Source organism: Callithrix jacchus, chromosome 18 (assembly GCF_049354715.1).
Source record: "Callithrix jacchus isolate 240 chromosome 18, calJac240_pri, whole genome shotgun sequence".
NCBI classification, from domain to species: Eukaryota; Metazoa; Chordata; class Mammalia; order Primates; family Cebidae; genus Callithrix; species Callithrix jacchus.
Genome location: NC_133519.1, coordinates 21720021 through 21746756, shown reverse-complemented (window position 1 = coordinate 21746756; position 26736 = coordinate 21720021). Strand labels below are relative to the sequence as shown.

At 34.9% G+C, this 26736-nt stretch overlaps 1 protein-coding gene across 6 annotated transcripts in view; it reads right to left on the bottom strand.

The window, feature by feature from the left end:
• ATF6 (activating transcription factor 6) overlaps positions 1 to 26736 on the bottom strand; it is a 203088-nt gene that overhangs the window by 66828 nt on the left and 109524 nt on the right. For 3 of the 6 annotated variants that reach the window (XM_035279979.3, XM_078356143.1, XM_035279982.3), the window contains exon 14: positions 25074 to 25188. In XM_035279979.3, coding sequence (XP_035135870.1) covers positions 25074 to 25188 — 115 coding nt within the window. The remainder of the gene's footprint in view (positions 1 to 25073; positions 25189 to 26736) is intronic. The other 3 variants (XM_035279980.3, XM_078356144.1, XM_078356145.1) reach the window with 1 other exon arrangement.

The window sequence follows — 26736 nt, the reverse complement described above, 5'->3', positions numbered from 1 at the left end:
GATAACATGGGGAGAAATGCCAGATAATAGGTGATGGGGAGGAAGGCAGCAAACCACATTGCCATGTATGTACCCATCAACAATCCTGCATGTTCTTCACATGTCCCCCCAACCTAAAATGCAGTAAAATACATAAATAAATAAATAAATAAATGAAGAGGAGTGGCAATACAGGACCGTGGTTAAGTCTATGAAGTTAGGCTATTATGTCAAATCCTGACTTTGCTACTTATTAGCTGTGTGACACTAGCTAAGTTATATAACCTCTCTGTGCTTCATTTTGTAGTTGTAAAACTGTACATACACTGATGCACCACATAATGATGTGTCAACAATGGAACGCATGTACTACAGTGGTCCCATAATATTATAATGGAACATATATAGAAATCTGATACATGGCACTTAACGTTGGCATTGCAGATCAAGCAGGGGAAATGATTGATATTCAGTAATGTGGCTAAGAAATGTGTTTTTCCATATGAAAAAATAAACATAAATAAAGATATACATCTAGATTTGTGTAAGTATACTCTAACAACAATGAAGAAATTGCCTAACAATGCATTTCCTAGAGTATATCCCCATTGTTAAGTGACACATAACTATGTAAGATATTTCTGCCGGACGCGGTGGCTCATGCCTGTAATCCCAGGACTTTGGGAGGCTGAGGCGGGTGGATCACGAGGTCAACAGATCGAGACCATCCTGGTCAACATGGTGAAACCCCATCTCTACTAAAAATACAAAAATTAGCTGGGCGTGGTGGCGCGTGCCTGTAGACCCAGTTACTCAGGATGCTGAGGCAGGAGAATTGCTTGAACCCAGGAGGAGGAGGTTGCGGTGAGCCGAGATCACGCCATTGCACTCCAGCCTGGGTAACAAGAGCGAAACTCCGTCTCAAAATAAATAAATAAATAATAAGACATTTCTAAAATTTAGTTTTTAGATCTATTTAATAAACGTAAGTCAATGCTCAAGAAAATGTCTTCCTTTAAAAGGAAAAGCATGCCTCTAAATGCCTTGTGTAAAAAACTACAGAATTATCTTCCTGAAATGAAAGTCTGATCATACTTCTGTCTTCTACAGGTTAAGAACCAAACTCCTTAAGCATGGCCCACAAATTCCTTCATGATCTGGATCCTGCCATCTTTTATTTCCCAGAACTGACTACATTCCAACAGTTCCCTCACTCACCCTATGTGCTTACATATTCACTACCCTACTCATCCTTCTATAATCAACTCAATTGTTTTCTGAAAAATTTGATACTACCTCCTCCTTTCTTGATGAATGTAGTGCTCTTGGCACAAGTAAAACAGTGTAATAATATCCACCTCATGAAGCTGCTGAAAGGATTAAATGAAATAACTTCTGTAAAACAGCTAGGACAGTAAATGCTTCAAACATAGTAGTTTTATTTGTAATCTCAGTATTCTTCAGGATGTCTCTTTTATAGTTCCCATACCAATATGAAATTTTGGATTTACAAGTCACTTTTCTCCACAATAAAAAATTCCTTGAGAACAAGGATTTTAGCTTATTTGTCTTTATATAGCCTATGGGGTAGCACAGTGCCTGGCAACAGTAAGTGTTCAGTGAACATTTACTGAATGAATAAACAATGAAGCAAAACAGAATAAAATTTTATCAGAAGCTGACTAGCAAGCGATGGGACTTTGGAGCAACTTATCTGTTTCTTTTTTTCCTCTGGAAAAAAAAAACGTTGAATTATATTACATCATATAAAAACCCATTTTGGAAATCTAACGGCAGTCTTCTGGGTTGAACTCTTTAGGGCTTTATACAGGAAAGGTAGGATATATATTTCTTTTTTCCTCCCATCAATAGCATACAGTTTCCCATACTGCTTTTGACTCTGGTAACATGCCAGAATTCTACTAGTTACAGTATTACTTAGTTCTAAAAAACAGGCCTCACTTAAATAACTGGAGCTCATCTGTAGAACAGTAGTTATGCAGTACTACATGTTTGTGCAAAAGGAACATACTGGGGGGTACCAGAGAGGTACACACAAGGAATAAGGGTGATGCTGGCTCTGACTCATGCTCCTACTGTTTATTTATAGCTTCTTATTAATGGGATTTGTTTAATTTGGCAAAAATACAAGATTTCAACTGACTGAGAGAGGAAGATGTAAGAAAATGCCTAAGCATAAAACTTCTACAGCTGAATAATAATCTGTAGCTCAGTGCTGTATCAACAGGCTCCCCAGGGGATGGTGCAAACTGAAACCACTCCAGAATTACAAATTTCATGAGCTGTAGACTTTACTGCTAAAAGTAAAGTAGTGGCTAATCAAAGATTTTATTCCTCTATAGACACCTCCATTTATAAATGCTAAATTCACTAGTTGAAGTTAGATTTAAAATGACTCTGCCCTCTTACTCTGATTTTGCTTCTCAACACTTAAACCAATATTTTAGTACATATTTATCTGTGTATTTGTTTAGCATCTGTCTCTAGAATGTGGGCTCTGGAAAAGAGACTTTTGCTCATTGCTGGATTCCTTGTAGTGATAACAGCCAGGAACATAATGGCTATTCAGTAAATATCTTGTGGGGCTAATGACAGAAAATTGATTAAATTTCTTAATTTTTTTAGGGTAATTGCAGTTGGAAGAGCCTTTTTTTTTTTTTTTTTTTTTTAAAAAAACAACTTATAAAAGTAGGGGAGTTATTCAGATACTCACACTTAGTATGAATAAAGTTGTTTTGGATAGTAAAATCAATTCCTAAAACATTTGAGGAAGAAACCTTTTAAGCTCTAAAGATATTTCACATTTAAACTTTCTCTTCAAGAGCAACAAAACACTATTCATTTAAACATTTTTAATGTTTTTGTATTTATCACCACTGTTCATCTTCTTAAAGCAGAGCTGTTGTTTCAAAATGAAAGTAAGACTCACATTTTGGTGGATGGGAAATATGCCTTTCTAGTTTTATATTTTAAAATCAGGTCAACTACACAAAACTGCAGTAAAATAAAATAAAAACAATTTAATCTGGACTTTTTGGTTCTAGTAAATATTTTACGTAAGGAGACACTATATTCTCCCTAATCTAGGCTGAATACAAAATTGTCCAAATAATCCTAGAAGAATGACTTTCAAATAATCAGCAACCATATATGCACAGAAATTCTGTTGACCATTTCTCTTTGCATGGTAGAATATTATACATACATATTTTAATGAAAAATAAGATAAACTTTTGAAAGCTGACCCAAAAGCCTCAGACCTAAGTTGCTTCATCAGAATAGACTTGGACTGTTTTATAATCTGAATTCAAATTATCTTAATTTCTTTGTTTTTAACAACCTGTGGATCCCTATTATATATAAAAATTCCTATTATATATTAAAAAAAGGTAACAGACTTCATCTGGAAATGAGAAACAATGAATAGCGACTTTATACATTTATTAATTGTTAATAAATTACATTTATTAACAATTGCAGAACCTATGCTGATAGAATTTTTTAAATCTATATATGACTGTGTGTGTGTGTGTGTGTGTGTTTATGCTTCTAAGAAAATAATAAAGACTGCTTTTGTGCTACAAGTGAAAATAATGCTTATTATATCTTATGAATGAACCCATGAAATAGTCATGTGGCTCCTATCTAATATCAATATGAAACTGTCAGACTAAAGGCTAGTTTCTTTATGATTATCAGCTGATGTCACTCAATCCATCCAAATGAATGTGATGAAGTCAATTTGAGTAAACCCTAAAAACAGCTGAAAACCTGGTGTCTGGTATTACTCAGTTTTCTGACTAATCTAAGTCTCTAGTTCTATAGACATCACATGAAATGAACATTGAATTAGAATCAATACAGGAAATATTTAAAAGAACTCAAAAGTCACTTTTGCTAAAGATTATTAGAAGAGATTATATAGACTATGGAGGGAGATTCTAGCTATCTTTCTGTTTGGAAGAGCTCTTCCTTTCAAGTTCGATTCTCTTTCCTCACAAAATGGAAAAAGGGTAAGTCTAAATTATCTAAATCTAACCTTCATAAATAAACCCAGTTAGATAATGGGTGGCAATGTCATGCAACACTCTTGCAGTTTTAACACTCTTTCAAAACATGCTAACTTTCTGTCTGTTTATGGGTGATAAGGAAAATAATAGCATTAAAATGAAATTTTCTGGGGTGTTGGGGGAAAGAATGATTTTGCTGAATCTAATGAAAACTCCTCTCCCCTTGTCATATCCATTTATGGATTCTTTCTATGTAGCCATATGCTTCCAAGGTCAACCCCCTGATGATAAAGAAATATACATATCTTGAATAACTATTATGTGTTAAGTACCATGCCAGTACTTATTATTTCACTTAAACCTCTCAACAACCCAGGAAGAGTTATTAGTATTACTATATTAGAATTAAGGACATTGAAAATTAAAACTGAGATTTGTCTGACTCCAAAGCCCATGCTACCTGATTTTCTACTAAAACGAAAACAAAAACAAAAAAAACAATGCAGTATTGACCACCCTAAACTAAAAAGTAATGACTCACAGCTGAGTGGAAAAACTTTTTTCTTATTTCTGAATGAGCCTGCACAATACTACAGCATATACTATTCATGTGCTGTTTCTATATTCTTTAAGCCAATGTATAGAATATGTATATGTGTATACATGCATAATATATAATATATATATAGTTTTAAAAGATTCATTCTAGAGTCTGATTCTGAAGCTCTTCTTTACCACCAATAGGTTAGCCCAGAAGTATCAGTTCTTCTAAAAGGCTTATTTTTAGTTCTTCTTTCACTTTTCAGTGCATTTCCTAGCACTGTGTTCTATCTATTCAGGCACATATTATGTATTTGTCTCATCTGGTCTCCAGAATTTTGGTTTGGCAATATCTTCTGCTACCCATTACACTTTTTGCTATAATTATCTACAGTATATATTATGTTTCCAAAGAATATATAAATAACATTTCATTGGTTAAGTATAAAGACTGGAAATTTGAGGTTGAAGAAGTTCAATCATAGGATACTGTTTTAAGAGGTTCCAGCAAAATGTGCAATCTAACAACGTCAAGGATAACACAAAGAAAACTGACAGTGTGGTAGAACCTATTTAACTTGGCTTTGCTTTAATTCTTCCTTTAAAAGCTATTAGATGAAAACACAGCACTGAAGATCATACAATACTGGATATCCACAACACAAAACGAACTTTACATACACCTCGTACATATAAAAAAATTAATTCAAAATGGATCATATGCCTAAATGGAAAACTAAAATTGTAAGACTTTTAGAAATAAACATATGCGAAAATATTTGTGAGTTTTAGTTAGGCAAATATTTCTTAAAACCACAAAAGCACAGTCGATAAAATAAAAAGCTGACAGACTTCATCAAAATTAAGAGTTTCTGCCCTTTGAAAAACACTAATAAGGAGATTTAAATACAAGCAACAAATTGGGAAAAAATATTTACAAGTCATGTATTTGATAAAGGACTTGTATATAGAATATATAAAGAACTCGCAAAGCTTCCAGATTGCTGAACATGAGGAGGTGCCTAGAAGGTAGCCTACTTGGAGGGGGTATGGAAGCTCCATACCCCTTCCACGTAGCTTGCACTATGTATCTCTTCCATCAGAATATTCATATGTATCCTTTGTTAATCATAATAAACCAGTAAACATAAACACTTGCTGGGTTTCATGAAGCAAGATGCCATGTTGTGAGCTGCCATATCAAGAGGCCCATGTGGCAGGAATTGAGGGTAATCTCCAACTAAGCAAATAACTGAGATGCTCAGTATGGCATCCCACAAGGAGCTGAATTCTACCAACAATCATATGAACTTATGAGTGAAACCTTCCCCGGTAAAACCTTATGATGTGACTGCAGCCCTGGCCAAGACTGTGATTAAGATGAAAACCTGGAGTAGAAGACCCAGCAAATCTATGCCTGGTCTTCTGACCTAGAGAAACTGTGAGATAATAAATGTGTGTTGTTCTAAGCTGCTAAACAAAACAACACACACACACACACACACACACACACACACACACACACACAAAATCCTCCAAATGAAATCTTAATCACTAGAAAATAACCTAATAAAAAATGGGGAAAGATTTGAACAAACCTTTAACCAAAGATTTATGCATGGCAAATAGGCACATAAAAAGATGGTCAAAATTAATAGTCATTAGGGAAATGAAAATTAAAACCACAATGAGATACCACTACACACCTCTATTAGAATAGCTAAAATTAAAAAGAAAGGCTATATCAAGTGTTGCCAAGGATGTGGAAGCACTGGAACTCTTATTCCCAATGGTGGGAATATAAAATGGTACAACCACTTTGGAAAGTAGTTTAGTAGTTTCTCAAAAAAGCTAAACATATGCTTACTATATAACCCAGCCATTCCACTTCTAAATATTTGTGCCAGAGAAGTGAGTGCATGTGTTCCTACAGAGACTTCTACACAAATATTCACGGTCGCTTTGTTTGTAGTAGCTAACAGTAGAGGGTGAATATATAAGTAAATTGTGCTTTATCCCTACACCAAAATATTAGTAAAGAAATGAACTACTGATACAAGCAACAGCATGGATTAATCTCAAAATAATTCTGCTGGAAGGAAATATATAATTATGATCCCTTTATATATGGTTTTTAAAACTATAAACAATTTGTAGTAACAGAAAAAAGATCAGTTGCCTGGTGACAGAACAAAGAGAGGGCAGGGAAAAATTACAAAGGTGCGTGAGAAACAAAACTTTTGAGACTGATGGGCATGCTGATTATTTTGATTATGGTGACAATTTCACATATATAAGTACATTTCACATATATAAGTACATATATATACACACACATATCAAAATAAGTATGTACAGTTTATTATATGTCAATTATACCTCAATAAAGCTGCTGAAAATTGAAACTTCACCTTAAAAAAACACACATGGCATTGCATGGCATATAAAATTTCATTATCAATTTTAATTTTGAAATTATGTTAAATAAATCTTTGCTTCATATACCAAAGAATTAGATTCAAACCAGCCACTCAAGACAGAAATCTAAACACAAGGATTTTATTGTTGTATAAAGTCTTCCAAGTGGTATAGTTCCCTGACTGCTATAAAGCGTAGCTCCTCAGAAAGCAATAAGGACAGATATTCAAGATAAGCACTAAATGTTCAAATATTCTTGATCGTAGCAGCACAAAATTGAAGTTTATATACTTGGAAAATGATAAACGACATACCAAATGAAAACAAAATGGTATTATTAAGTTACATCTACAAATTATTGTAAAATTTCCAGCTACCAACAGCTAGAACTGAAGAAAGGTGTTAGGGAAGAGAAGAAGGTGAGGAAAGAGAGGGATGATACTTTTCCTCACAGCATTTCAGAGTGTTAAAAAAAATTTCAAAGATGCTGGATGATGTGAGCAGAAATAAAACCCGCTGCGTAAAGATGTACAGTGTGACTATCATATATTCTAGAATATTTTTATCCCCAGAAGCTAAGATGTAATAGCTTTAAGTAAGGTGCCTGCAGAGCAGGAAAGTCTTTGCTAAGCTGATTAGTCTCCATGAAGACCTCCCTGCACAGGACGGCCCCTCCGAGATTGGTTCATGTGTGCTCTTACAACACCCTGTACTTACATTGTTCATCACAACCATCATACCATATTGTAATTAACTATATGTCTTTCATTCTCTAAATTATAAACTCCCTGAGTAGAGAGGCTGTGTCTTATTAATCAACTGTAACTCTACACCTGGCATTTTGTCACTGAGATTTGACTTTAAAGCATACTACATATTGGCACTCCACCAAGGCCTCACAATCCAAATGTCTCTGACTATCCCACTGGCCAAGACAACTACTTCATACTTGTGCCTCTCTGCTTAAATCTCCTATACCTCCTCCAGTGTCCTAACTTTCAGCTGATGACATCAGTTGAGATGTCCTTCACTGGGAAAACAGAAACTGTTAGAAGTGTCTTCTCTTTATCTTCCTGGAATCTAAGGTCCTATCTATTAACTCATCTTGCCTCTACCATAATGTTCCGCCTCATTAGCAAAGTGCCATCCTTCCACATGTTATCTGAATTCCACCCTTTTGCCCCTTCTGAAGGACTTCACTTCTCTTTTAACATTGCTTTCTTCTTATCTATGGGTTCATTCCTTTAAATATATATATTGATATCTAGAGTTTAAAAAACAAGACAAAACCCTAACTTTTCTCTATTTTCTTTTATAGGCAAAAATTTTAAAATAGTTATGCTGTTCTCACTTCCTTACTACTTAATCCATCTTTAACTTTTACTTTCACGTCATCACTAAAGGGCTCTTGTCAAGTGTATCAGTGACTTTCTGTTGACATATCCAGTGAAAACGAATCCTTCATCTTATCTAATGTCTCAGCAGTATTCAAGAATAAACCACTCTTCCTTCTTCAAGTCTCTTAGTTTTCTCCCTATCTGCTAACTGCTCCTAGTTAGTCTCCTTTGCTGCTCTCATCCTTCTCCAATTCAAAATCTAATTTGGTCCTGAACCCTTCTCTCGCTATATACTCTGTTCCTTGATGATTCCATTATTCCCATGTAAATCCATGGGATAATGTGTACAAGCTGGCCAGGCACAATGGCTTATGCCTGTAATCACACCACTTTGGGAGGCTGAGGCAGGTGGATCACTTGAGGTAGGGAGTTCAAGACCAGCCTAGCCAACATGGTGAAACCCTATCTCTACTAAAAAAATACAAAAATTAGCCAGGTGTGGTGGTGCACGCTTGTAATCCCAGTTTCCAAGGAGGCTGAGGTGGGAGGATCATTTGAACCCAGGAGGCAGAGGTTGCAGTTAGCTGAGATCACACCACTGTACTCTAGCCTGGGAGATGAAGTGAAACTCTGTCTATAAATAAATAAATGTGTATAAGCTGACAATTCTTAATTCCTCTTTTTAGCTCAGATCTATCCTCCCCTGAGTCCCAGATTCAGAGCCAATTGCACACATTCTCTTAAATGTCTCACAGACATTTCGAATTTAAATGTGTCCAAAAATAACTCTCCACATTTATACCAAACATATTACCTTGTCCCCCCCAAATATTTTTATTTTAGTAAATTACTAAGTCCTTTCTACCTAGTAATTCAAGACAGAAATCTGAACACATCTAATATATTCCCACCAAATCTAGCTACAAAATGTATTTGGAATCCATTGATCACTTTGCTGCCATCATCATTTTGCCAGAGCTACTGAAAAAGACTTCTAATTGGTATCTCTGCTCTCTCTCTAATGCATTGTCCACATAGCACTGAACATCCTTCTGTGAACTAAATCATTCATGTTATTCTGCTGCTTAAATCCCTTCACTGGCCCTCAGAATAAAACCCAAACTATTTCCTAGAGCTCTGAAGGCCTTGTGGATCTAGCCTCTTCCAATCCCCTAAACCTCATTTTCATTACTCACCCCTCATCCCATTCACTACTCCTGTCACATTGGTTTTCTTTCAGTGCCTCAAATAAAGCTCTTTCCTGCCTTACTTAACTGCCTTTATATGCTCTTTCCTCTGCCTGGAATCCTTGAATTCCCCCCATGTTTGAGATATCAGCTAGATGTCGCTGTCTGAGGAGAGTATCCTTGTTATTCTCTGGGCCACTATGTGTTTACATCATAATATTTATTATAACTGTCAATTGTTTTGCTAATTTATCTATTTAGCACCAACTAAACTATAAGCTCCCTGAGCACAGAGGCTGTGTATTATTTATCATTGGAACCCATCCTCCTTGCATATCCTCAGAATACTCAGTAGGTACTTCCTGTAAAACTATTTTCTGAGTTCATGAAAAACTAAACCTTAAGAGAAACAAGCCTCCTATGATCTAGTAGTAGAATAATGAAGAAAGTTACAAAAACACATTATTATGGAGTTTAGCTATATGGATTCCACTACTAAAACTCCTATCTAAATACAACAAAGAAGAATGTATACTTTGTTTTATAATAGTATTATTAAAATTTTTTGGAAAAGTTTCTAAATTTTTTATTTTATCTAAAACTTCTATTTTAATATTTCATATGAAAGTCTATTACATATTTTTTCTTATATTTAAGAATGAAATGTTGACTTAAAAGATGGGAGATCAGAAAACTTGCCTCCTTAACCCACAACTATATTGTCTACATATAAGATACAGAAAAAGATAAATCTGATACATTTGAGAATTTTATGACTCATGGAAAGGTGGAATCCAGCAAAGAAACTAGTTGAAATTGTCAAAAAAAAAAAAGACCATATGGGCCGGGCACAGTGGCTCACGCCTGTAATCCCAGCACTTTGGGAGGCCGAGGACGGTGGATCACGAGGTCAAGAGATCGAGACCATCCTGGTCAACATGGTGAACCCCATCTCTAATAAAAATACAAAAAATTAGTTGGGCATGGTGGCGCATGCCTGTAATCCCAGCTACTTAGGAGGCGGAGGCAGGAGAATTGCCCGATCCCAGGAGGTGGAGGTTGCGGTGAGCCGAGATCTTGCCATTGCACTCCAGCCTGGGTAACAAGAGCGAACTCCGTCTCAAAAAACAAAACAAAACAAAACAAAAAAACCCCATACGTTGAAAGCCATGTTTCTCGTTTCAGAGGTAACAATCTACCTTCTTGTCTCTTTTGCGACAAAAGTGTCTTTCAAATACTATAATGGTGCCAATTAAGTTGTGATGTCATTCTGCAACCAATCATATAGAGTTCAAAGAAAAAGGAACTGGATATTTTAAACATAGATATGATGAATCCTCTAAAAGAAAAATTCCATTACAGCTTTTCATACTGGAAATGAAAAGACCACAGAAGTATTCTACATTGTAAGTTATTAATATGACACATTGACTAAAAAAGTGCATATAATAGCTGAGAGACTAATAAAATTGTGGATTATCAACCTGGCTCAATGCCTGCTGAAAAGTCAGCATAAGAAATCATGGCACTTTCCAGCCACGTGGTAACTCATCAAATTAGTTAATATCTTGATTACAAAATTGTGCTTTTGTTTCACAAGTAGAAGAATCTATAGATTTTATGTTTTGCTTATATTCATTCAGTATGAGTCCCAAGCAATCAACAACAAAGACCCTTTATTTTCTCTTTTTCCCTGAGACGGAGTATCGTTGTGTCGCCTAGGCTAGGGTGCTGTGGCGTGATCTCACCTAGGCAAGAGTGCTGTGGCATGAAGTTAATGCAACTTCCGCCTCCCGGGTTGAAGCAATTTTTCCTGCCTCAGCCTCCCAAGTAGCTGGGATTACAGGTGCCCACCACCACACCCGTCTAATTTTTGTATTTTTTAGTAGAGATGGGGTTTCGCCATATTGGCCAGGCTGGTCTTGAACTCCTAACCTCAGATGTTCCACCCGCCTCAACCTCCCAAAGTGCTGAGATTACAGGTGTGAGCCACCGTGCCAGGCCAACAAAGACCTTTTATAGGAAAGTTTGGCAACAGACACTAACAGTACTGAAATATTCAGTGTTGAATAACTTTCTTAAATTTCATCATTTATCTTGAATAACTGTGTTGACATTTACACTGATGATGCAAAAGCAATGACGGTGCCTTAGCATGAATTAAGACAGCAACACCAAACTGTACTATATAGTTCATCGTATTACTGCCCCATGTTTGTATACATGCACGTTCCACACAGTCAATTTAACTGAGGGAAGTCTTTGAAAAAGCAATAAAAGTTATTAATTATATGAAATCTTGACCCTTGAATAGATGTCTTTTTAATATTCTGTATGACAAAATGGGAAATACACATAAAGCATTTCTGCCGTATATCAAAGTACAACTGTTGCCTCGAGGAAAATCACTTGTGTAATGGAGCTGTGAGCTATTGTAGCTACTTTCTTCATGGAACACCATTTTTACTTGAAAGACTGACTGACTGATAAACCATAGTTGTTTAGCCTTGGGTATCTGATAGATATGTTCTTGAAAATGAATTAAGTGAATCTACCACTTCAAAGAAAAGTGACATATTTATGACAATGATAAAATTTAAATCTTCAAATGAAAACTAGAATTTTGGAAAACCTGAATCTGCTACCATGAACTCCTTGCAATACTTAAAGACCTTTCTGATAAGATTTGTGTTAATATTAAAGAACGTGATGTTTTAATATATAATAAAATGTGTCAACATTTGGAAGATCTGTATAACTCAGTGAACCAGTATTTTCAAACAGCCAATGTATGATGTTACAAAACCTTGCATAGATAAAAGATCCATTAAAAGTGCAAGATAAACCAATGGACTTGAATTTCAGAGTACTAAAATTTCATAGATTTGGTTTCTACTGTTGCAACTAACCTTTAAGAAACTACCTCTTGTTGTATTTTGCTGTAGCATCAAAGAATACCCACAATTATCTGAAAGGGTTTTAAAATATTCCTTCCTTTCCAACTACATCCTGTGTGAGGCTGGATTTTCTTCATATATTTTGACCAAAAAGAACAGACATTAGAATCTAGCTGGCTTCTATTAAGCCAGTTATTAAAAAGGTTTTTCTTAATGTTAAAAAAAATGCTACTTTTCTCATTGTTTCTTTGATTTGAAAATCAAAAAGTTTGAGACCCACTGATTTAAGAATCTCCACTTTCTTATTACTCAGTTTGGTTTTGGACCTGATGGCAAAATAGGAGCCTGAAAGGTTAGGGTCAAATGTACAGAAAACAAGAGGATGGATACATAGACAGACATGCATACATACCTACATACATCAGAAAATGTCTGCCTACATAGCTGTGACTCGGATTATCCTCATTCCAAAGTCAAAGAAAAATTCTTATTTTTACTATATATCATTCCCTCTAGTTCACATTGCTTGTACCTCCACTAGAATATTCAAAAGCTGCTAATTCAAAAGCACACTTTGGGGGGGAGAATTCAACTAACCTTTTCAAGGAACTTCAAAGTAAGTATGTGACACTGACCCTCAGTAATAAATGTTATGGAATTAGAAAAGAAAGAGCTGTAAAATGTAAACTGAATAACAGTTTACACGTAACTATTAACTGTTACGTGTAAATTGTCTATTCTGTATAATTTAGGTTAATTTTTCAAGATTTTAAGGCATATTATAATTAAACAGAGATGACTCCAAATCATTTAAAAGGGAGTCTGCTGACAAGCTTATCTTAAATTCATTCCATACATGAAATAAGCACTATGCAGGGGATAATCATCCTTCTAGGACATCACAGACACATTACAGACAGGCATCCTATAGATAAAGAGCTTATTCAGTCTGGGGCTTATTCACTCCAGAGGTTAAAATGATAGCACAATCTGTTCAGCACCCTTACCGAAAATAATCTTTTCTGTCCAAATATTACCAAGTTCAGTGTTTCAACTTTGAAACATAGAGAAATTCTTACTAGGTATATAGCTTCCCTCATGCAAAATGGCACTTAGCCTTTTAAAAATGCATTTGAATTCACTCATTTTCAAAGACTGATTTCTAGACTTAACATGAGACATAGATGGCCCTGATAACAATACTCTTCACTGGCCTATCACAAATTCTGTATCACATTACGGTGACTATATAAGCTAATTTAGAATACAGTGACAAACTGATGGATTTGGCATCTAGTTCATTAGTTCATTTATTCATTCAATGTTTATTGAATACCTACTACATACCTGATATGCGATGTATTGGGAACAATCATGACCAACACAGAGAGGGTTCTTGCCCTCTGAGTGCTTATAGCCTGGCAGGGGAAACAGACATTAAACAATCACATAGTTCTTATTAGTTAGATACTATACTCCTACTCTCAGCCATTCATCCATCCTGCAGGCTTTCAGTGTGATGCCCATTATTATGAAATGGATAACCCCTCAAAGCCTACCCATAATGAGACCTTGATAGAAGATTAGCAGCAATGTGTTGAAATAAATATCACATATTTATTAGCCTTAAGATTTTTTAGGAAAACAGCAACTAAGTGTCAGTATTTAGATTTGCTGATAGTGTCCAAAGTTAAAATATTAAGAGTCCAAAATGAACAATCACGGTATACAGAGGAGGGAAGGAAATGACATGAGTGTTTCAGACCTTGATCCTGAGTCAGATCGTAAGTCATCAACTTTTCCTAATTATAATAATTGCTTCCTCCATAATTAAGTTTTATGACATAACCAAAAAGGTTATACAAATTTTATGTAGGTTACTCTGCCAGTTTTCTAACTTAATATGAGAAAAAAATTATAAAACCATTTATATGTAAGTTAAATGATAAATAGTTCTGTCAACTGTAACATTTTGAAAACTTTGCTGTTACTAAAAACCAGCTCCTTATTTAAGATTTAAAAGACTTTCAATATGTCAAGGAGTACTTTAAATATGATTTTATTTTTTAAAAATCTGGTTTTAATTCCATACACTCTTTTATTTTTCTTTTCTGTAGTCCTACTGCAAATAAACAAAAACTGTTCAACTTTCTCCATGCTTTTACTTTAAACAAAACACAATACAGATGAAGAACAATGACTTTTATTTTCCTTTAGAACATCTGTCAAGCATAAAACATAGTCTATTCTTATATTTACATGTATATAAACTAACTGCAGTAGTCCCTATTTACCTTATACCCTATCTTTATGTCTCTCCTATCCTTAACACAAACACATACACACACACTCTTAGTTCTCTTCTCCTTGTCTATATGTAGGGTATCTCTACTTCCTTTCAGTGTCAAATTTACCAAATCATTGTTTTTCATTCCCATTCTCTTCTGTCTCTTCTCTGGATTCTGTTCTGATTACTCTACAATAAATATAATCTCAAGTCACCAATGATTTTTATGTTTACACAAGACAAATGAGCTTCTTTCATTTCTCATTCTCAGGGAGCTCTGTAACATCTGATACCACTGACAACCTCCTTTTCTGAACTCTTCTTCCTTGACCTCTATGTTTTAAAATAACAAAAACAAGTTGATTTATTTTCCTTCATCTGTACTCTTCCAATTCTCCTATAGTCCTAATAATTTCCTCTGTGTTTCCCTGCTGGCTCTTATTCCTCCCACACTATTACTCTGAGTAAAATGTGGCTTGGTTTTCCACAGGGCTTTGTTTTGGTCTCTGGAAAATGATCCTGACACAACTCAAAATATGTTTTGAAAAAAGAGATCAATGAAATTAAACTCCAACTTGACTACCTTGAAAGATATGATATTTGGTTATAAAAGTTTTAAATAGGCAATAGAGGGAAATGATGAGGAACACGGACTCTGGACCCAGACTTTCTTAGTTAAATTCTGACTCTGCCATTTCTAAACTATGTCACAATGGACAAATTTGTTTTTTCATTTCTAAAGCCCACTTTTTCTTCCTTCATCTTTCTTATTGGAGTTCACAATGGACAAATTAATTAATCTCTCTGCCTCAGGTTCTCCCTCTGAAAAATGATGATAAGTAACTGTACCTATCTCATAGGAATATAATGAAGATTAAAGATTGTTATATTGTATACTGTAAAAATGTTATTCAATTACAAAACTGCCAGCTTTTCAAAAAATAAACTCATTAATTTATAGCCCCACCCACCTTGTAACTTCACATTTTGTTGTTTTTGTTACGGTTTTTTTTTTTCAAAACTCTAAAAATATACTGACTCCACTAGATTGAATCACTTTTGCAAACTTCAAAGAATTTAAAGCAATACTGCAGCTTTCTAAGAGGAAGGCACACACATACACAAACACACAAAAGAAAACTATAGATTTCTGGAGCCAGAAAGAAAAAAGCAAATCTACACTAACTTTATCACTTTACAGATAAGGAAACTGAAGATAAGAGGGACTAAGTGATTTGTCTAAAGTCACACAGTAAATGTCACTGAGTGGCAACACTGGGGCTAGAATGCAGGTCCCTAGGATCTGCACCTATGAGTTGCTTAACATACATTTTTTTCCTCACATATTCATGATGTGAAGAAATGTTCTTTCTGGAAATTCAGTTCTGCTTTGGGTAAATATTTTCTTCCCTCACTACAAAAAAATTGAGAACTTTAAGTTATCAATCATTAAACCCTAGCTTTTTTCTTTTTTTAACTTTCATTTTAAGTTCAGGGTTACATGCACAGATTTGTTTTATAAGTAAACTCGTCTCACAGGGGTTTGTCATATAGATTATTTTGTTACCCAGATAGCAAGCCTAGTTACTCAACAGTTATTTTTTCTGCTCCTCTCCCTCTTCCCACCCTAAAGCCTGCCTTTTTTCAATGTAACTTTAGAATTCTTTCAGGAATTATTCCATTCCACAGCTGAAAGTCCACCCACATCAAAGCAGACTATATATTCTTAAAATTTTCATTGCTATCCAAGTTACAGAAGTAATTCTAAACATTCATTGAGAAAACATCCTCCTTTGTTTCTGCAAACCCCGCCTCTAGTAATCTTTTGAAGAGTAGGACATAAAAAATAATAGTAAAGGGCACAAATAAACAGTTAGTGGTCTGAGTAGTCAACATTTATTTAGGACTTACTCTGCATAGCCTGCAACGCATTGCAAAAGATCTTGTAAAAGACAAAACAGAATGAATAGATTTTATCCCTGCCCAGAGAAAGCACATAACCTAAAAAGGGGAGATTAAACAAATGCATATGAGAAACACATTTTACAATAATAAGACTACCAAATAGAGCAAACAAATAATAGTTGAAAAATTATCATGACTCAGATAGATCTGCCCACCATTCTGAGAATTTTGAAGACTTCATATTATTCTTGAGTTATAAATTCTCTGTGTCTCCATTCACGTCTAGTTATAGACTACTATACAATCATTTCTCAAATATAAAGTAATTTTAGACTTTGTGATTGAAAAGTGTAAATTAAAAAAATTATGTTAGCTAGCAATGTTTCAGAGACAAAGAACAAATAGTTAAATCATCTAAAACTACACAATAGTAACTCACATTTAAGAAGGAGTTTGAGATCAAATGCTTCTGATCTCAAAGATCTAGCACGCCATATACAGAATCCATAATAAAATGTATTTACATACACAAAAATCCCACTCTTTTCAATGAGAAGCTCTAGAATACCAATAATTAAAACACCTTATATTTTCTTTTTTTTTTTTTTAATTGCATTTTAGGTTTTGGGGTACATGTGAAGAACATGCAAGATAGTTGCATAGGTACACACGTGGCAGTGTGATTTGCTGCCTAACAGCTTCTATTTTCAATAAATTACTTCCTTTTTAACACAAAGCAAAGACATTTCTTTCCCTCTATGTTGGAAATTTCAGATACTGTTTTAAAAAGAAATCAGAAACTTTCAAGGCCTATTTATTCTATTCCCTAACTTGAAATCTGAAGCTATATTTTAATATTTCAAAACATTTAGTTATTCTCCAGTATTATGAAAGCATAATCTAATAAAGTACTTAATCTATAATCAGGTAATTAACAAACAAAAAATTTTTGAAGTTGTGTAATGAATCTGCCAAAACTGTCTGGCAGATTTGGCAATGAAACATCCTGGTTTGGGAAGGTTAGAGTAATTTGCTATTTACATCTGCTGCAATATATCTAAAAGTACCAGATATAGAGAAAAAAGCACCACAATATAAAGAAAAAATCGCTGTATCAAATTAGAATACATCAGTTATTGCCTTAGTTCTAATGCTGACCATTTCTGTGTCCTTAGATAAGCTACTTATCTAAGAGCTTCAGTTCTTTCAGTCATAAAACAGGACTAAGAATACTTATGTGATTATACATAAGGAACAGCTGAGATTACGTGTATCAAAGAGGTCTGTAAACTACAAAGGTAGTATACATTAAAGTTTTAATATCTGTATAGAATAAAGTGAAATAGAAAATGGACATATAAAAAGAACATTATTGGTATAGTGATTAAATAAATCTAGGTTAAGTTTATTAACCTAGGGTACTCAGTCAACTCTGCTCTATTTTTTTACATGTGCTTTAGACCTGAATGAGAATGTATTTTAAAGTGAAAACTTAATTTTAAAAAGCCTTTTAAAAGAAGGTGTTTTAAAACATCTCTCATCTGAAATAAGACCCTTTTCTAAAATGCAAGTATCTTTCCAAACTCATCTATTCACATTTTTTTCCAGCTAGAATTTGGCTGAAAGGCCATGAAAGTGGAGATAAGAAAATGGCCAAACTCCAAGATCCATGTGTATGCGCAAGTTTTGAGGTCTCAAAAACAAAAGAAGGAGCTGTATCCTTTTGAAATAGACGTTATAAACTAATTTCCTTGAATTACTAAAGAAATTCCTCCTGCCTCTGAAGATTTTATACATATATCATTGTATATAGAATTTTTATATGCATATATAAACTAAACATGAATTGCTAAGAAATAAATGACTGGCATTAAGAGAATACACCATTCTTCATGTGTTAGATATCAATCTAGGTATTAATTTAGAAAATATCACTGCTATTTTTGAAATACATTTTTCCGCTCATCCATGAGACTAAACCTCTGGCAAACATTTTGAACAAATAACATCATCAGTCAACTTTTTTTTTGCAATAATCACAGCATTTCCTACAATGTTTCCAAAGTTTCAAGTTTCTGGCTCCTACTGCTTGAATCTGTACAAACAGCAGAACCCATCCCTTCTCCAAAAAAGAAAGCACTGAGGTCTAACAACAATCTACTCCAAAAATGCTGCCAACAAATCATTTTAAATGAAGATGCAAATACCTCAAAGTTCTACTTTCTGACACAGAAAGCTGTTAAACACTGCACCCAGGTGAGTTGTTTAGCCCTACAGCTAGGATTCAGAGACAAGAATAAGCTGATGATCTCTGGCTGGTGCAAACCATAAATGGAAAAAACAGAGTCATTTAACTTTCTACTGGAATTTAGCACAGCTTATATTACTTCTTAGATCAGTAAAATAGATTCCAATTTCTTTAAGCAAACCAACGTAAAAAAATACCTTTTAAATGATTATGAGAAACAACAAATATCCATCACTGAATTCTCTCAGTGGATCCCGTCTAAAACTATTCTGTTCAGTAAGCACTGAGTGGTAGGCATCGCTGAGTATTAGGGGTTGTCACAAAAGCATACAATATTTCCTGCCTTTAAAAGGCTTAGCATATAGATGAGAAGATGGGCCTTTTAAATCAAACAACTAGGAACCAATACAAGAAAGAATTTAATGCACACTTACTAAGAACAGGGAAAAAAAGAATTAACGAATAACAGGTTGCCTGGTATATTAAACAGTTTATGAAGTTCCCAGCACCTGCCACAATCATTTTCTTAGAAGAGTGGCCCCAGGTTTCTCCTTCTGCATAAAGTTGCTGGCTTACAAAGCAAGAGAATACACTTAATGAAGCCAACCCCATTTCCCTCATCACAAATGAATGAACTGTGGATCATAAGCCAAAGCTGCCATAGTAATTCTCTGCATAAGAGATGGTGACCAGAACTACCCAATCAAATCTTTGTGTTTGAGGAGTATGAATCAGTAATGTGTAAAAAAAAAAAAAAGACTAAAGTGGAATCACTGGAGCTGCTGTCAAATCAGAAATGACAATAAACCACTATTCTAATTCTCCATGAAGAATAGTATACATTCTACTCTACGAAGCACAAGCACAGAGGGATTATTTGGATTCTGAGCCAGTTCCCTGTGCTTCTTTAATCTCATATATCTTAAAATAAGTCCCTATTACTTAAGGTTAACCTTATAATCCATGCCATATATATGATAGTGTTAATGATTTTTTAAGGGACCAATAAGGGGTGATACCCAAATATGGTACTATTGCTAGAATATATAAAATACTCGGAAAGAGAAGAGAGAGAGACATTTCTCAGGCAGTAATATGGCTATAGCTCAGGTTCTTCTGTAACATTATGTATGTATTTGAAACTGATGAAAAGACACTTCATGTGTTTACTTGTGATCTGAGACAGGTACTGAAAACAGAAAATGTAAAAGATATAAAAAAGCTACCAAAGTAGGCATCCATCTCATTTGCAAAAGAAAAACTACTAAACAGGTAGAGATAATATGGCAAATTGACATTCATAGCCATCTGAATCAAAGAGAACCTGTTTTTAATAAAAAACTGCCCCAGGAAGAAATTATTTCCCTATATATATATTAGTGGATGAGACAGCAATATGTAAGGATGGTATTTAAAATGTGTATTGAAATAATAGATAAATTAATATCACTTCCCCACCTTTCTTCTCAATGTTTCTTTTCCGCCCTTTTAACATCATCTTCTTAACTTTATTTGAGCTTTCCTGAGTGTTTGTTTCTGTCTTAGCTCTTGAATTCATTTTGTTATGTTATTTAATTGACCTCCTCCCTCCATTCCTAAATAGACTATCATACAAAAGCTTCTTTAAAATAAGCATTATTGAGCCCAGGAGTTCAAGACCAGCCTGGGCAACAAAGTGAGACCCCATCTGTATAAAAAATAAATAAATAAAAATTAGCTGGGTGTGATGGCACTCTCCTGTAGTCCCAGCTACTCTGGAGGTTGACACAGGAGGACTGCTAGAGCTCAGGAGCTGAAGGCTGAAGTGAGCTATGACTGTACCACTGTACTCCATCCTGGGCAATAGAAACCTTGTCTCTTAAAACAAACAAAAAAAGCATTAACCTTAATTGGATTTTTTTTCTTATTAATGTATCAGTTATACTACACTCGGTGACTTGGAAGTTTGAGAAAAGGTTTTTCCCCAAACTCCCTCTCCAAATCATACTAAAACAAGTCAAAGAGAGGAAAAAAAGATAAAGTATTTACAGGAAAATAAGCTATAAATAACTGGAACCAAGCAAAAAAAGCGGAATAGGTCACTATGTTGGAGGTAAAAACTCTTCAAGGAAAGTCAAAAGAACAGAAGCAGTGTGAACCTTTTCAGGACTCCTGGGATCATAAGCATTTTTTCTTGCTGAGCTATAACAGGAACTCAGTAGTTATCCAAGAGTATGTCTGCTTTAGAGAAAATAATTTCAACAGCTCAACTGCAAAGAGATTAAAGGGTACAGGAATGCAGGGTGTGAGGGAGTGTAAGTTTGGGAGAGAGTGGCTTAAATAACTGTACTAAACAGGCCATGGCTACTTCTACGTTTTTAGATATGAAAATATTTTGTCAAATACCTGTCCATTCATAACATAAAATAATATGGCTTGCTAATTGGCTTCGTTATAAATGTCTGGTTCATGCTAAGCCAAAACCTGGGGCTCTGGAATCTATTTCTGAATTTCCCATATAGTATCAATTACAATAGTTTCTGCCAATAAAATTAAGAACCTAAGTGGGAGAAAAAGTCTACATCCTTCTGTATAAGAAATGATATCACTCACCTTTTTGATGAAACTGCTAGAATATTTTATATTGAAAGATGAAAGAAAAGACCAAGTATGAGGTAATTTATTCTTTTTCATTTTAGGAAGGGCAAAATGAACAATCCAGGTATTTAAGATCTAAATCCTGTCCCATAACATAGTTTACAGTCATCAAGATAAAATTAACTTTCTTTCCCCGATTCCCTACTATTGAAACAAAACAAAACGAGAAAAAATAATTGTTGTCTAACTACTATTATCTAATTCAGTTCAGGCTTATCCTTACTATTCCTTGATATAAACACCAAAATACGATAAATCAGTAATTGGGAAATGAAAGATCAAACCAGAATGTGAGACACAGTCCTAATAGTATTTGTGTGAGACACAGTCCTGACAGTCTTCCTGAATATCAAAGGGTTGGTGGGGTGGAAATCAGTAATTTTCTAACAGGACATTACAGTAAACAAATGAGAAATCACTTTTTACAAATGCAAAATAAAATGCAATGCATATATATTTTTAAACCACCATTCATTATCTTTTATAAAAATACGTCCCTTTAAAGCTAGGATTATTTTATCTATAAAAAATACTTGTTCTCTTCCCTTAGAAAGAAATTACTAACCATTACTTCAATCCACGGCTTGACAAGAGTTACTTCTAATATCTGTTACACTGTTTTGATCAAATAACACAGTAATTATCCAGAAGCTCAGAAAAACTGTCTGTCTATTTGAGTGTTAAAAGCATTCTTCCACAACAACTTCCATAAAATATACTTCAACACAATCATTTTAACACCCAGCAGGTTTCTTCTTCATAGTGCTGAATCCTATTCTTTAAAGTTTACTTTTTTTCTCCTACTTTGAACATAATTGTGTCAATAGTAAAGGAAGTACTTTGTTTTCATAGGGCAGTACAGTTGTAGCCTTGTGGGAAACACTGTTCTCAGCTGCCCCCTTGCTGCTGAAAAGAAACTTTGAGGATGGTGCTATATAGAAATATACCAATTATGTCTGAGAGAGTAACGTGAGCACAGGGAATTTTGTGAAAAGTCAGTGATCATGAGACACTATGGCTAAAGTGTTCCAAATCTCTTAGCATTTTTTATTAATAACTGAAAATATATAAAATGCTTGATCTCCCTAGTTTTCAAGTGTCAAAGTTCTCTGGCCCTAAAAATCTGAACTGTTAGATATTTATACCTTCAGAAAAGAATTAGCTAGTTTACTGAGAATTTCAGTGATAGTGAGTGGTAATAATCAGAGAATGAATTGCTCATTCTATTGGTAGTATAGGCAGTTATCTCTCTGCATATGTGGAGAATTGGTTACAGAGCCGCTTGCATATATCCAAATCCGCACACACTCAAGTCCCATGGTTAGCCCTGCAGAATTTACATGTGTGAAAAGTTGGCCATGCATAGAAGTGGGTTTGGCATTCTGCTAAGGTTGAGAAAAATCCACATAGAAATGGACCTGCTTCATTCAAACTTTTGTTCAAGGGTCAACTGTATTTACTTTTAACCACACCCAGTACATTCTTTAAAAAAGAAGAAAAGAAAAGAAAAGAAAAGAAAGCCAGCTACTCAGTATCACTTGAGCCCAGGAGTTTGAGTCCAGCCTGGGCAACATAATGAGATCCCCTCTCTTGTTTAAAAAAGGAGAGAAAGAGGTTTTTTTCCAGTTCTGTGATGAAGGTCATTGGTAGCTTGGTGGGGATAGAGTTGAATGTATAAATTAGTTTAGGCAGTATGGCCATTTTCACACTATTGATTATTCCTAACCATGAGCATGGAATGGTTTTCCATCTGTTTGTGTCCTCTCTTATTTCCTTGAGCAGTGGTTTGTAGTTCTCCTTGAAGAGGTCCTTTACATCCTTAGTTAGTTGTATTCCTAGATATTTTATTCTCTTGGCAGCAATGTAAATGGGAGTTCGCTCATGATTTGGCTCTCTGTTTGTCTGTTGTTGGTGTATAGGACTCCTTGTGATTTCTGCAGATTAATTTTGTATCCTGAGACTTTGCTGAAGTTGCTTATCAGCTCAAGCAGGTTTCGGGCTGAGACTACGGAGTCTTCTAAATATACGATCATGTCGTCTGCAAACAGGGACAATTTGACTTCTTCTTTTCCTACTTCAATGCCCTTTATTTCTTTTTCTTGCCTAATCGCTCTGGCTAGGACTTCCAATACTATATTGAATAGGAGTGGTGAGAGAGGGCATCCTTATCTAGTGCCAGTTTTTAAAGGGAATGCTTCTAGTTTTTGCCTGTTCAGTATGCGTTGCTGTTTACAATAGCAAACACCCAGAACCAACCCAAATGCCCATCAATGATAGACTGGACAAATAAAATGTGGCACATATACACCATGGAATGCTATGCAGCCATAAAAAAGACAAGTTCATGTCCTTTGTAGAGACATGGATGAATCTAGAAACCATCATTCTCAGCAAACTGACACAAGAACAGAAAACCAAACACCGCATGTTTTTACTCACAGGCAGGTGAAGAACAACGAGAACACTTGGGCACAGGGAGGGTGGGGGTGGAGGGGAGAGGAGGGGAAGGACACCCAGGGGCGGGGAAGTTAGGGAGGGATAACACCGGGAGAAATGCCTGATGCAGGTGATGGGGACGGTGGAGACAGCAAACCACCATGGCACGTATGTACCTATGCAACAATCCTGTAGGATGCAGGATGCGCACATGTACCCCAGAGCCCAAAGTACAAAAAATAAATAAATAAGGGGGAGAGAGAAAGAAAAAATGGCTTGAGATAGAAACCACCACTGAGGAATTCCAACTCATTCACGTGCTCCTGGGTTAACATACAGCACTCTAACAGAGATATTTACATGGCAACTCTATGAAGAAAATATTTTCATTTTATGGCAAAAGTAGGTGAAATATAAATAGCTATGCACTTTTTCCATTTAGCCTAAGATTCATAACATTCAAAAGTGCTAGTATAAACATTTACTTTTACATAAGCTAACTGATTATCTAACACATTCTCCACCAACCTAATGTTTGATTAAGAAGATATAAAAGACGAATAGAGAGTCAAAGCTAACTGATTATCTAACACATTCTTCACCAACCAAATGTTTGATTAAGAAGATGTAAAAAAGGTATAGAGAGTCAGAGCTAACTGATTAACACATTCTTCACCAACCACGTGTTTAAGAAGATATAAAAGAGGAATAGAGAGTTTTAGGAACATAGATCCAAACATTCCACAATTAATATAATAATCAGCCCACAATCCATCTCAAACCTACATTTCAGAAGTCTATTTATCAATAACCAAATGGGAATTGGTTTAAAAGCCTAAAAAAGAAAAGCCTAAATAGAATATTTTTATCTTTTTACTTTTCCTTTTGTTATAAACAGTATGGCTATCAGGATTACAAAGAATAAAAATCAACAAGTAATTTATATTTCCTAAATATAAATTCATAGTCTGACACCAATTCCATGTCCATCTTTATAATAGCAGCTCAAGTAAAGCATGTATTACAGTACTTAGACTGTTCCACTCACATCATTTATTTTATATTGCTTCCTGTTTCTCACATCTTTGTATTTTCCACAATATTCAGCCCAATGTCTTGAGTACCACAAGTACTCAAAAAGATTTGCTTTATTCTTTCAAGATGAACTTACCCTTCGAAATGACACAACATAAAATGTGTCTCCCCTTCTGCGGATGGCTTCAAAAAAGTCTTGATAACTTCTAGGTGAAGCATAATACACTTGTAGCTCACTCCCTGAGTTCCTGCTAAAGTAAAAAAAATAAGGTTATACTAAAATCAAAAGCTTTATGTTTCCCCAAAATACTTCCCATTCTAAGGCTATGTCTGAATTCTAAGAGTCTCTCTCAACCAAAATATTAGTTGCACTTTGGCGGTAATTTTTATAACAACATTTTGTAAAGCCCAAGATCAGGGTATTTTATAAGATCTCATTCACTAATGCTAAAATTCTGATTTCTGAATCAAGGCTCTAAAATGTACTAGATGGTCAAGTACATGGCAAAGCATGTAAAATAATAAAAGCATCAGAAAATAGATTCTGCATAGGTTTGAATTATTCTGAAATTTTTAGTAATACAAATTAAATCTGAGGAAAAGTTATTTCTCACCACTCTGTCAAATATATGAAGGTGTGCTTGCCTATCAGGGTGTGTGAAAGGTAGAAAAAGCTTAAGATTTGACAACAAACAGACCTGGTTTGGAATTCCTGCTTCACTTCTCAAGCGGGCACTCTTGGGTAAACCGCCCTCTATGAGCAACTTGTTTCCTCATCAATAAAAAGAGGATAACCAAACAAAGCGTGCAGGACTGTTATTGGGGAGGTTATATATGTAAAGTGCCAAGCATTGGAGCCTGTTCCATAAGAGTCACTAAACAATTGCTAGTCATTGATACTAAAAGTACCATGTATGTGCCTTACTAAAATTAAAAACTAAAATGATAATACCTCAAACGACATCATATCCCAAAAGATACAGTCAAATGATTCTAGCAGAGTTCTTAATATGTTCTGGATCTTCTAGTGTTTAGGACCAATATCCAGAAGAGTTAAAGAGATCCTGTAATGTTTCATTTTTCTTCAAAGAGAAAATTTGTATGTATCAATCAAACATTTATTAAGAGGAGAAAAAGACTGGCCTAAATGGAAATAATAAATGAGTTATAAGAACTTCCTTTGAAATAATTCTGTTTGTTCACTAGGCCATTTCTGATTATAATATTCTGAATATATAGTCACTTCTTGCTATTTTGTGATGGTTATGTTCTAAAAAGTTACTGACAACAATGAATTAGTGACTCCTAAATCACTCTCCTAGGGGAAATACAGAGTTAGATTCCTGCAAGCCTCTGGTTACAATATTTTGGTCAAGTGATCAACATATAGCCTTACTTATGTGTTTCTGTTTAAAGATACCTTCTTTGACATATATTATTCATTCACTAACTTGAACTCACAGCCAACAGCACTATAAATCATGCCTGAATGAAACTTCTCTAACACATGTCGTTTCTCCACACAATACATCACAGCCCGCCTGGGCTTAGGAACACGATAGCAATTCAGCAATATGCCTGTGGGGGCCATTTCAAACAGCAAAATTATCAACAGAAAGCACAAAAATATGAAAAATGTGGACTGTGAAAAGGACCCTATTTATAAAGCTGAAACTAGAAGGCAAATTGTTGCCTTGTTCAACCTCACCAGGGAGCATCTTTGCATGTCTGCGAATGACGACAAAAGCACTGCTAATATTGATTTAGTGGTTACACACATGTTTCAGCAGATTTTAGTA